This window comes from Spodoptera frugiperda, chromosome 1 (genome assembly GCF_023101765.2).
Source record: "Spodoptera frugiperda isolate SF20-4 chromosome 1, AGI-APGP_CSIRO_Sfru_2.0, whole genome shotgun sequence".
NCBI lineage: Eukaryota > Metazoa > Arthropoda > Insecta > Lepidoptera > Noctuidae > Spodoptera > Spodoptera frugiperda.
The window spans coordinates 5,071,575-5,084,671 of NC_064212.1; the positions used below are offsets into that span (position 1 = coordinate 5,071,575).

General features: G+C 36.0%; 1 protein-coding gene across 2 annotated transcripts in view; it reads right to left on the minus strand.

Moving 5' to 3' along the window:
* The window catches only part of LOC118273413 (tyrosine-protein kinase transmembrane receptor Ror), a 41,242-nt gene extending 28,395 nt beyond the window's left edge, over positions 1-12,847 (minus strand). Inside the window, exon 1 of one of the 2 annotated variants that reach the window (XM_050703812.1) lies at positions 12,390-12,847. In XM_050703812.1, coding sequence (XP_050559769.1) covers positions 12,390-12,467 — 78 coding nt within the window. In that variant the 5' untranslated portion in view covers positions 12,468-12,847. The remainder of the gene's footprint in view (positions 1-12,389) is intronic. The other variant, XM_050703769.1, reaches the window with a different exon arrangement.
* Positions 12,848-13,097: the final 250 nt, after the last annotated feature.

Here is a 13,097-nt window from a genome sequence, read left to right on the forward strand (position 1 = left end):
TTTGAGTTATTAAGAAAAAATCATGATAAATATCTGCGTTCTGTTTTCTTTATGACTTGTCTCGTTATCTGCTTTTAAATGATTTAAGTATTATAGTGGGCGTTATGCTTTAGGAAATGTTCAGAAACCTCGCAGTTCTCTCCGACATGACAAAGCTTCTACATTCTACCCCCAGGTGACAGGTAGCGGGCAACCACTAGCGCTTAGGCTTTAAGTTCTGTGGTGTTTTATGCGGTTTCTAGAGAAATCATAAGAAAGTATGACAAAGGAAAGTTTACAAAACATAACTATGACATACTTAGGTAAGACATTTTTGCCTTGATCTTATTCCTTTATCTTATGTTTACGATTACTTCAATAAAATCATTATTAAGTACTGTGAATATACTTTTAAAACAATTTACAGTTTTCAGGTTTTGCATTTTATACGTTTTTTCTACTAAAAATCCTAAACTTATTTACGTTATCACTTATTCACGTGAATGACTGGCCATTTGTAGCAGTAATAGTGAGATAGTTTACAAACCAACTAAATCCATTAAAGTTTTACTTAAAGTAGAACTTACACATAAATGTTCAAAGCGTTTTAATGATGTCTAAAAATGGCTAGTGTTGACTGGTACAAATTATCCGGCTAAAAACTTATTTGGCGCCATTTTTTTCTGTTCACAGATTATAGTGCGGTATCCAGTTGCCTTTAGGGGCTCAGTGCTGGCCGTATAAGCTAGTTGCTTTTGCCCCGAGTCCAAACAAATATGTTAAAGCGAGTTTTTCTGACAATTTCCTTCACTCGGTGATGGCCTACGTGCATTGAGTGCTAAGTTTATTTATTATCTGTGTTCGATCTTGGACTTAACAGTTATTAACCATTCCATTTTTTAAATATTTAGTAGATGACATATTTCTGACATTTTATAAATTTTAATTATTTTTCGAACACAGTCTTGGCTGCATGGAAGGAGTATAATGGTACGCGTCCACAGGCCCGCATCGCACGCACCGCACGGAACGGATTTTAGTTTGTCCCGTATTGAAACTCATTCAACTGCGTCCACTGATCCGCATCATCAGCAATGCCTACATGCGATGCGTACTGATGACATTATAAGGAATGCGTACGATGCGGACGCGTACCATAAGTCTCCAAAAAATAAGAAAATGAAATAGGTAATCTAAGTTACAAAGAAAGATAACGAATTCCTTTCCTATTCTTAAATGGCTATAGTATTTACCATTTTGACTAGTCAAATAAATATATAGAACCAGTACGTTGGTAATAATACTTCAACATAAGGATAAATATCTTTGATTATAATGATGTCATGAATCTTGGTGGCAAATACAAGCACATTGTCATGTTGATTGATAGTTTCTGATTAGGTGCAGGAGGATTGCGAAATACTATTGGTTTATCCATAAAATAGATACTTGTCTCTATGTAGATAGGAATTTAGGTTTTATAGAGGTTTTAATGAGCAATTCAAGTTTTTATTAGGTATTTTTTAAAGAGTATTTTTTTTTACGGAGTTGTGTTTAGATTAACTTGGTTCTGCGATTTTTTTATGAGGTTGTATTTACATTGTTCTTCGTATATTTCTAGGAGCTTTAGTTAGGCACTTGTATCAGGAGCTTTGGTACGAGTTAGCTTTATACATATAACGAGATCGAAACGATTCGTTGCTCTGATTTGCCGGCTCCACAGAACCAACCTCTATCATCCCCTAAATATTTCTAAAGGCCACAAATTTTATCAAGATCTTTAAGATCAACTATATATAGACATGAACGAATGAAAACGACATCCAAGCACATTGAAATATCAAATACCCAATTACCAATCGTTATTAGCTATTTATAGGAAGGTAATTATCGAAAATACTTCAATTTACAGGGGGTATTACAATACGTAATAAGAGCCAAAAATAAATTTATAATAACCTGTGGTAAAGATTCTTTAAGGAGATTTTCTAACAGGAAATGTCATGCTTCCTACACTCTTAGTACGAGTTTTCTTTACGTTGAACGAAAACGACTGCCTCGTTGGTCACAAGTGCGACTGCCGAACAAGGGGTCTCAGGTTCGATTCCTGGGTCGGGCAAAGTATTGCTGAGCTTTTTTCGGATTTTTGAAATTTTCTTGGTTTTAGCACGGAGTCTGTAGTTGTGTCCAGGATATTGCAATAGGCTCACCCCTATTACATGGGACTTATGACACAAATGGTGAAAAGTGGGTGTACGTAGCGACATTGCGCTCCGTAATGTGCACCTCTGCCTACCCCTTCGGGGATAAAAGGCGTGACGTTGTGTGTGTGTGAAAACGAAACGAGATCCTTCGGCGCTTTGATTAGCCGGCGCGAATGAACCAACCAATTAGAGCGTCGAATAAACTCGTCCTAAGCCCTCTGATACGTGATATTTTTTCTGTATCTAAGTAAACAAGTTGGCTAGCAACTTAACTTTATTCAGGTAATTGGGTCAAGGACACGTAGGTACCGCCGTACTCAGAGACATTTAATGATTACTTAAACTATTCCTTAGTAACGATTTTGTATAGAAAACAATTGCTAAGTACAAGGTTAAGTAACCATTAAATGACTCTGACTACGGCGGTTAGACACATTTTTATTATTTAAGTGAGACCTTTTTAGCGCGGAAAGTCACTAAACACTGTATAATTGACATAGTTAATTAATAACAAACTACGAAGTAATATCTTTTTCAACAACGTGTTATTTCAGATTAAGATCTCAGGACCCCGGACCTAATTAAACTGAAAATTAATAATGAATTTAAATATCATTATTAAACGACGTAAAAGTAGGATACCTACCTATGTTTTATAAATAGGTACTCTTTTTGAAAAACATCAAAGAAATATATACCTAAAGGTCATGTATTATACAGTAGGTAGGTCTCCACACGAGCGTAAACCATCCTTTGTGCCTAAATAAAAGGATCTAACTAAATACTTAGTTTAATTAATAATATGGTATTACAGGCAAAAGACGCGATTAATAAGCTTGAATGAATGTTAACCTTCGTGTAAATGTGAACCTTAATTTGCTACAGTTCAACTCTCAAAGGATTTTCAGGTTTTCAGATCTATACAGGGCTTCTATTACCAATCCTATTTTAATTTGTCAAGCGGTGTGGTGGCACAATTTAATGTCGGGATAAAAGCGGTGTGGTGGCACAACCTAATCCCTTCATTTATAATCTAACCTTTTCGTAGGAGTCGACAGGACGGATTTAGGGGTCTACACATTTTGACAGAGACCTGATAGCAGCATTGTCTGATCAACATGAACGTCTTAAAGTGTGATCTCTGGATTCCGACAGACCTGTCACTGCCGGTGACGAGTGTGACAAATCGTTTTAAACAGAGGAGCCCCATATTACAGGCAGACGAGAGTCTGCCATATGGCAGTGAACTCCCCTGTTACAAACTGTTGATGTGGAGGACCCAAATTGGGTAAACGCATCTGGAAACAGGTTTCAAATCTAACAATGCTAAAACTTAAGTAATAACATTAAAGCTGGTTAATGGTTAACGAAAATAATTATCTAACAAAAATGTATGTCAGCGGTAGAATTTTAATGACAGTGTACAACAACACCTTGCGTCGAGATTTATTAGAGAAACATCGTTTACGTCATCAGTCCAATCTAACGACATGATTTATGGGTATTCAAAACCGTACATGGGTACACACTATGGCTATTATAAATCTAAATAATAGCCATAGACTGTGCATTGAAAGTTTAACCATAGATAAACTTATTGTTTCCGATGTTTTTGTTTGTAGGGCATAGATTTATGAGTAAGTTTTTAATAAAATTGTGTTATTACTTATTTGCCAACTTGTCTTTTTGGAAGATTAAAAAGGTCTAGGTCTATTATTTTTGTAGTGTAATTTTTGCACATCACAAGACATGTAATGGATTTTGAAGTATACCTACTTTCATAATTAAGTCACCACCATTTAGAACATTTTGTTTTAAGAAAAATAATGAAGTGTGCAAAAATAAATAATACAATATTTCTATGCATTGTGTTTAAGTAAGTCCTTCTATGCTAATTAATTACTTAATTATACCTAAGCAAAGCACAGCTAATCTTAGTTCAACACAGAGATAACGTAAGCAAGATGCACAGATCATTAATCTCAGAAATATTGTTCTCTCAATACAAAGGTCAAATTGTCTACCTCCAATAAATAACATTGACCCCAGGGTCGAAATAATTCAATACATTCTCTTTGAAAAACGGGATTCGGTACTACGGTGTTGGACATATCGACAAATGATTCTTCTTAACTATAAATACTTTTATTTGATAAATTAACGGATTATGCAAGTTACTTATCTCCTTGAGGAAAGGACAGAAAGATAAAGAATTCTTTGACATTTAATTTTGTCTTCACCATTGCGGTGGGATAAGTTCTTAAGTCTTATATTAATTTTAACCGACTTCAAAAAACAGACGTTCATGGTTTGACCTGTATGTGTGTTTGTATGCATGTGCAATTATCTCGCGTTTGGCTGAACCGATTTTGAATCGGTTTCCAGCCTAGTATTTTACAGACTAAGGAGAAGGGTTTTAGGGATATTACCTGACTTAAAAAATGGAGGGCGTGAAGAAAACTTAAAGGCGATTCCCTTTTTAAATAAGTTTTATTTATACACGTGTGGTAAGAACATTGATTTAATGTTACAAGGACTGTTTAAAAATAGTTGCAATTCCGATTTAAAAATCAGCACATTGTGTCAAGTTTTGAATACATCAAAAATACTAACGTTGTGATTACATCGCAAAGCTTAAAAGCCCCAACCTACGCTGAAAAAATGCTCACAGTTTGCGTTTCTTTACACATTGTAACGTTCTTATTATAGCATCTTACATACTACTATTTGTTTGGATAACTCTTCCTAAGATTGTAGTAGACAGTAAAATTTATTCATCCCATAAAATAACAACGCTTACAAAACCGATTATAAAATATCCGTAACGCCGTATAATTAAAACATCGCCAAACATTTGTTTTAATTTGCAATCTCACGATACTTGAGACGAGACGTGCCCTGTTTATAAATCCTTGTTATTATAGCTTTCCTAAAACCTACGCAAAGGGTCTCATGTTTACATTGGCCGTCATACAGTGTTCTATGTATGTTATTAGCACATATTTAAGCCGTTTATCAATATCGTCACGGCTGGAGTAAAGCAGCGTGCTCAATAACGAATAATACAAATACGTGTCGATACACGGCGCAAAGACAATCGTGTACAGAAGACGGCGGCGTTATCTCCAGTTTTATCTGGGGAACGTGACCCCGCTATCTGGTGTGCACGCCGCCGCCGCGCCGCCCGCCCATCTCACCCGGACACTTCTTCTCGAAGCCCAACGCAAATAAATATCAGCCGAGCATTTTACGAAAGCCATTAATTTAGAAATGCCGATCTGTCGTACGATTGTTTATGATCATCGAGTCAGACCACCTTGTCCGTGTTATTAATTGATCGGCCGATAAGCTTCGCAGTTAGCGATTACACGGTTCGATTTTCTTCCCTTGAAAAATTACACGGTTCAAGTGTTATTTTGGTTAGGTATTACAACAGGAACTTGGTCTAAATATAGATGGAGTGGCAGCGAAGTGACGCGTGGTCACCGGACATAGTGGCACGAGGGGCCTGACTACCAGTATAAGTGTATAATCTATGGGCCTGACGCTGACTGACGCATCGCGTGCTTGACGGGGGCCCGTAGTGGCCGTGTGTCGGTAGTGCGTCGCGACTGTGTCTAGTACTCACTCACACTAGTACCTCGCACTCTTTGCAAACGTTCCTTCCGAGCGATATTCAACAAGTCGTTGAAAATCTCGCACCACCTGTTGCGAGCCAAACAAACATCTTAACTGGGAAAATATCGGTATAACCGTTCAGATAGAATAGATACCTAGTCATGTTTTTTTATACTCACACAAACTCTTTGCGTTGTATTGATGCGAAATACAATGGTATTTTAACAATTGCAGTCTTGATTGATCGATTGAGGACACAACTAAATTTTCAAATAACAAAAATGTTATTGAATTACATCATTATAGTCGGATGTGAAAAGATTAAAAACGCTACAAAACGTGCTCAAGATCAGTTCCAGAGATAAAATTGATTGCTCATAACAGCAGAGTAATTGTCAATACAGTTATACAAACATGGAGTTTCTGAAAGGACACTTATCTTACCTTTAACTTATTGTTCCAAATTACTTTTGAAAAAGGTTCCAATTTACAAAACGACATAATTTATATCTAATACAAATTCACAGGTGCCTTTAGAAGGAACTGAAGTTAGTTAAAAGTTTGGCAGTTCCTAAATTAATAAACATTAAAAGGGCTGAACGCTTATTATGGTAATCCAAAATCCGTTTAGCATTTGCGTGTGACCATAGTGTGAACAAGTACTACTATTGCTAGCGAAACCCGCAACACCAGAAGAGTTACAAGTGCGTTGTTGGCATTTTTTTTTTTATTGTATAATCCGCTAATCGAGCTGACGAATAGTGAGCAATTGCCGTCACCCGTGGAAAATTGAAACACCAGAGGCATTACAAGTGTTGCCGGCTTTTAAGGGTTAGGAATTTAAGGGTTGTTGGGGAATCAGGGATCGGGAAGAGGGGTAATTGTGTCACTCGGGTCGAGTCGGCCCATTCGTGCCGAAGCATAGCTCTCTCACACTTATTTTTATTTAATTATTCTTTGAAAATATTCATTTCATTACAAATACATGTAGATATATGTTACTTAGTGAAACTGAATCCAAAGAGGGTAGCGGCCATTGCCTTGTGGCACGATTATAATATTGAATATCTTTAAGCTGAGGCTTCACTTCTGGGAATTCAAGGACTTAAGTGACATGTACAGTACACTCACACAGACACATTATACGGTACACACTGACTTTACCAGTACTTTAGTCAAGTTTGAAATTTCGTTATTATGTGAATAACAAACGTGTATGAACATTTTAAATACCTTAGGAAATTCACTCAGTATTTAATGGCTACATTCACTTTTCGTCAGTTTGGTTATAAGGTACTTCAGGATTAGAGTTGCTCAGTGTGTTAAGGGGTAACTCTTCGATCGACACGGCAACGATAGTGAAGGATTAACATTTTTTGTAAGCAAAGCCAAAGCTAGACCTATCCACATTTGCGACTTACACAATCAAATTACTGTGCTTTGCTTGTACATATATGTACATATAATATGAATACATCCCGGAATCATTTGAGACATTATAAACGTTTATTTGTGCTTACAAATCTTATATCACAATAGCTGAAGGGATGGGACTAAAATTTTGAACAGGTGCAGATTTTGGTTTGGATGTATTGGGACACAAAGAGACAAACGTAGTAATGTGCGAAACGTAGGAAATTATTTCTCTAATACGGTCTTACAAACATACAAAGTCGTCGGCCGTACCGTCGGCATTGTTTGATCTGAATGAAGTTACGTCATGTGACGATTGCAAACTATTTCAAAGTTCTAACAGCGTCCGAATTCGTTAAGTTTAACCGATATCGAAGTAAAGGTCGTAGGTCGGCCATATTGTTAGTAATTTTAACTAAACTTGAATGGTTATTGTTATTCACGTTTATTTTGAATGGCGGCTTTATATCGATACTATTTATACAGCGTGTAACAAAATACCCATATACATCAAGAAGCAGTGAAGAATACAAGTTGAATAGAATGTCTACATAAAGTCTCAGCTCAAAATACGTTAAAAAAAATTGGTACCAAATACTTGGTGTCGCATGGTTCTTGATTTTAAATCATACAAACGTATCACAGCACTACAGGGGTCACTCGCTAATATTCCGAAACATTTCTTCTGTAAATCTGATCGCCTAGGACCTGTATCTACCTAATTTTGATGTTCGGTTTCTGGAATTTTATGTATTGGAAAAATTCATAACTTCGTTCCATGAAAACATGAGTTTAAAAAACCCTTCCTGTATCGTTTATGTTATCTAGAAACCGTGCACTTGATATATATACCCCCTTTTTGTTACACCATGTATATGTAGTTGTGTTGTGTACACTAATATATTATTTGTAGATTTTTTTTGTGTATGAGTTATTTAAAAGTAATAATTGGATGTTTTATTTGTTTTTCTGAGTTTCTAGCTACTAGTTATTTGGCCTCGTTTCATTTCGTGGAATCTACTACCTACGTAAGTAATTATGTATAGATCCTGTACTGTTTTTATTTATTTCGATTGAAATTTTCGCCGCTAATTAAAACCACTGTTCTAAATATAATATAAACAAGGGTATCATTCTTATTCTGGTTTAATGTTAAATCGGATAACAATATCAAAGCAATTATCCCTATACAAACATAACCAGTCTTTAAATAGCAGACTTACAGACTTAGATACTAAGCTATGTAGCTGTGCGAGGAAAATGTCCAGCTCGAGTGTGCGATCTATCGATAGTAGGGGAACCATCCACATCTACAGCACACATCTTTCCATATAAAAAATATAGCTTAGCTGACTCCATTTCCACCAGTGCTAAACTATGTGTACCAATTAATATGATCGATGAAAGCAAAACGCACCTACAGCAACGTTGCATAGCACATCTCTGGTGGAAAATCACAGAAATCTAAATCCTTAAGCTGCCTCAACCAGTGAAGTAATAAATAATAAACTAGTTACTTCCACCTGCTGCGTTACTCTTATTGACAGTTCCGTGATATTTTATAGCCTATGTTCACCATCCCTTCAACTATCTCCACTTAAAAAATCACGTCAATTCGTCTTTCCGTTTTGCAGTGAAAGACGGACAAACAAACAGACACACACGTTCACTTTTATTATAAGTATAGATACCATAACTAAGGAAATAATAATTTCATTCAATTTGTTTGACTTCAATACCCACGCTAACTATAAACTCAGTGTATATTGGTATATTTAACAAGATAATAACACGATAAACAACAATTATGGCGGCTTCATTCAGTTTTGATTAAATAGCCCTGTTATTGTGAGTCAAATTATGCTTTAAGTACCTATTACTTGGCTACCTAGCAATTATGATCCCAAGAGGAAGCTCACTTTCACGTAGTTAGAACAGATGTGTGTAATTAGTGAAAAGGCAGGCATTATAAGACATATTTTGATATAGGAACAGAATATTTGAAGTAGGCAGATTTTCGGTTGCAAGTCGCTTCCAACTGGTCTATCTTGAAGTCATTGGGGGAGGCCTATGTTCAGCAGTGGACGTGTTATGACTGATAGGTATGATAAAGCAGACTATGAGCGCATGGTTAACCACCTCCATATAAGAAGAAAAGAAAAAAACATCTATTTAGCAGGCACGATGCAGTATAAATATGAATAAAAAATGTACATAAACAAACAGCATATCATGCTAACAACATACCTACGCCAAACGGGTAAATAACCGATAAAGTGTCATACGAATGAAGTTCTTAATTCAAACAATACTCTGGTACACCAGACATTGTCCCTGGCTGGGGCCTTAACTTCTGGTTAGTGGTCACCCTAGAGATAGTCCGGTTAAGTAGTCAACAGCCTTAGCGTGCTGAACTGCGAGTGGTCTTCTCCAAAAAAAAAAAGACATTGTCAAAACAAACCCTAAATGTAAAATTTATCGTGACTTATCGTGATATTATATATTTCTAGCTTCTGCAAGCGACTTCGAACGCATAAATAGGTAGATTCCAATTTCTCCCTTTCCATGGGAATTTAAGGAAATCCTCTTTTAATGCTCCCCTACACTCCAACAGTTTTGGCTGTGTGTTGTCAGTCAATCAGTCATTTAATAACGGAAAAGTTTTATGAGTACCATGATATGGTATTTTTGGCTATTACTGTATAACGTAGATGTATAAATAAGTTCTGAAAATGGAAATGTATAATAACTTTACCCGTAGTGGGAATTAACTGAAATAATGTACATGGGTTTGAAACTACGGGTCTCAGTATATGGTACGGAAAAGCTGTTCAGCACGTAATCTCCTTAGGGAATGCAGAGGTTCACGTAGAGAAAATTTCCCTACAGTAATGTTGATCTAATTTTATTTACATTACGTACAGAAAGGAGAAAACACAAAATTCTTATGTGAATACAAAAACACGTGCTAAACCCACAGAGCTAATAAAACATTACGAAAATTAGATACCAAATGACTAACTCATTAAGTAAATTAATGTTTAACTTTGATAAATGGACGACAAATAATAAATAAATATGTAGATTTATGTACAAACATCGTTTACACATGTATCTCTCATATTTTACAGTACAGAGGGCTTAGTACGAATTTGTTTTACGTTTAACGAGAACATGTAGGCTCGGATGAACCAACCAATCAGAGCGCCGAACGCGCTCTCGTTTTGTTTTCGTTCAATGTAAAGCCAACTCGTACTAAGGTTACAGATTCACAGTTATGCATTTGTCGGATAAAACATGGTTCGTGTAAGTGAAAAAACATGTTCCCCCCGTTTTTAAAATACATTTCCAGTGTTGCTACATTAATAAATTATGTAAGTCAATGTTTATAAATTTATTTAAGGTGTATGTTAACAACGTGTCTAGCGTAGTGTTTACATTGTGTCGAATAGAAAAAGTTTAAACATACTACATAGGTACCTATATGTCTATACATAACAGTACAATACATGTGTATTAGTTTTAACCTGCAACAAGGTGCAGATTTACCCAACACACGTTGCCAATATGTACAGTATACAAGCTTCTATTAGCTACTTTTTTAATTCCTGAACTTAGCAAACAAAGATAATCATATTATTTGTAACCCAAAATAATAATTTCCATAAATATTAAGATTCATATATTAATTATCTTTATTGTACACCATCAATAACAAAGAATACAATAAATAAAATGATGGGCACAACGGCGGTCTTATCACTGATACTTAGTGATTTCTACTAGACAACCTTTAGCGTAGACATACATGCAAAAGAAATATTTACATGTATAAATACTAGAACCTAAATCCTAGGACCTTATGCTTATCATTCAGCACTAGTAATTACCAACCGAATGAAGCTACAAATGTCTAAATTAAAAAACCTTTTTAAACTTCCATGTTTATTTTGCAAAGTTATATTAAAAAGTAAATAAACAAACACGTGTAGCTCTCACCGTGTATGTAGTTTCATTAGTTTTGTATCCAAAAAGTTTTTAATCTAAATTCACCTAGCCCGCTTTATTTACTAGTCGTAACCACGAACGGAATTGGATCTAGAATTTTCGGTTTTAGCATGAGGTTTATTTAATTGTTTGTTTATTGATATTGTAATCAAAATATACGCTGTGTATTTCTGCCTAAGAGTGCTTTTCCGCCAGGAGATGTGCTTATACTACATTGCTGTGGATGCGTTTAGCACTGACAAAACGAACTTTAGCACTAACGCACTCATGTTTTTTATATGGAAAGATGCGTGCTATGGATGTATGCTACGAATGGAATACATCGCAACTCGATACTGCGCATCTTCTCTACATAGCTTAGTATCAGTGGAAACGGTCACATAGTTTCACATCTTATTTATTACATCTACGTAACATAGCTACAAAGCACGTCTCTAGTAGAAAAACATCCTGGACATTGGAAAAAGAGAGTGTTGCGACGTATTAAGTATCAAAATCCCGGTGCTAAGGAAAACGATAAGGAACACTGATGAGATTTACGAAGCGTAAAACATTATCATTACTTTATTCTTTCATCTCCAAATACAATATCACTTGATAAAAGATAGAATAAAATGCCTAGCTTTATTGTATTCATGTCTCACAAAAATTGATTCTATTATGAATATATTTACTTTTTTCCTGTTACACATTCAGTACCGTGCCCTTTCCCTGAAATATTTTAATGTCACATTTTGTTTCCCGTGTATACCTGGCCTAACAGACAATACTTCCTACATTAGGTACAGGCGCGTACTTAACTTTAATTAAGCATCATGGAATAGCTTTAACATTTCTTATTGCATCGATGCCAAGTACAATCGTGTTCAGAATTGTACGCACAACTATTTATTTCCTCAATTTACATTACTGAGGCCATAAACTCAATCCGCAGCTTTCATTGTAACTACGGACAAATGGCTAGAGAATAAAACAGTAAGAATTAAACTTTTTATAGCGCGGCAAAAAGTGTGTTTATTTACATCATTCATTACGACTTAAGTCGAAGGTTAAATAAAGATTTAATTAATCAATTTAACTTGTTGTTTGGTGGGCCCTTTATATACGTATTTGTTATATATTTACAGTAACATCTACTTATTTCTAAGTAAGGTTGTACAAACTCACCCTTCGTTTTCCCTTCGGCTTTTCCGACGTCTGGCTGTGATTCCTCTTCTTCATGTTTCCAGCTTTTATCTCCCTCATGATTAAACTAACATAATAAACAAATATGTAAATTACTTTCACTTATTAACACTGTAATGTCTCCAACACACATCCTTATCAAACTTGGTGATTAATTTGTTCGTCTGCTTAGTTGTACGTCACAAACACTGAACATTATAGAAATCCAAGGAGGTGGAGGAACTCGGCGTAGTATTCACAGAGAGCGTGAGTTTTCAGAATGTTCTGAAAATGCGTGTGCGTAGTTTCCCGCGCGGGGACAGCGAGCGGTCGGAGCGAGCCGGTCGGTGAGGCGTCGCGCTACGCTTCCAACTTGACGTGGAGTGGGATCCTCCGCGGTCGCTCCCGCCTCCGGGCTCCGCTCGACACGCGGCCGCGTCCCGCCGCCCACTCGCCCCGCGCTACCGACTAACAGATAAGTAAACACTAAATTCTTTCAGAGATAACGACATGCTAACCCCTCATAACTCACCCCTAATTAAATCTTGAGATAAGAAAGCTTGTAAACGAGGATTAAGTCAATATGATTTTCAAGTTACTAACGGCGAATCATAGACAAATTATATAGAATATAAGCTTCATTAAATCATAGGATTATGGAGATATAAACAGGAATCACTTTAATTCACTTATCTCATTCATTTAAAGGCA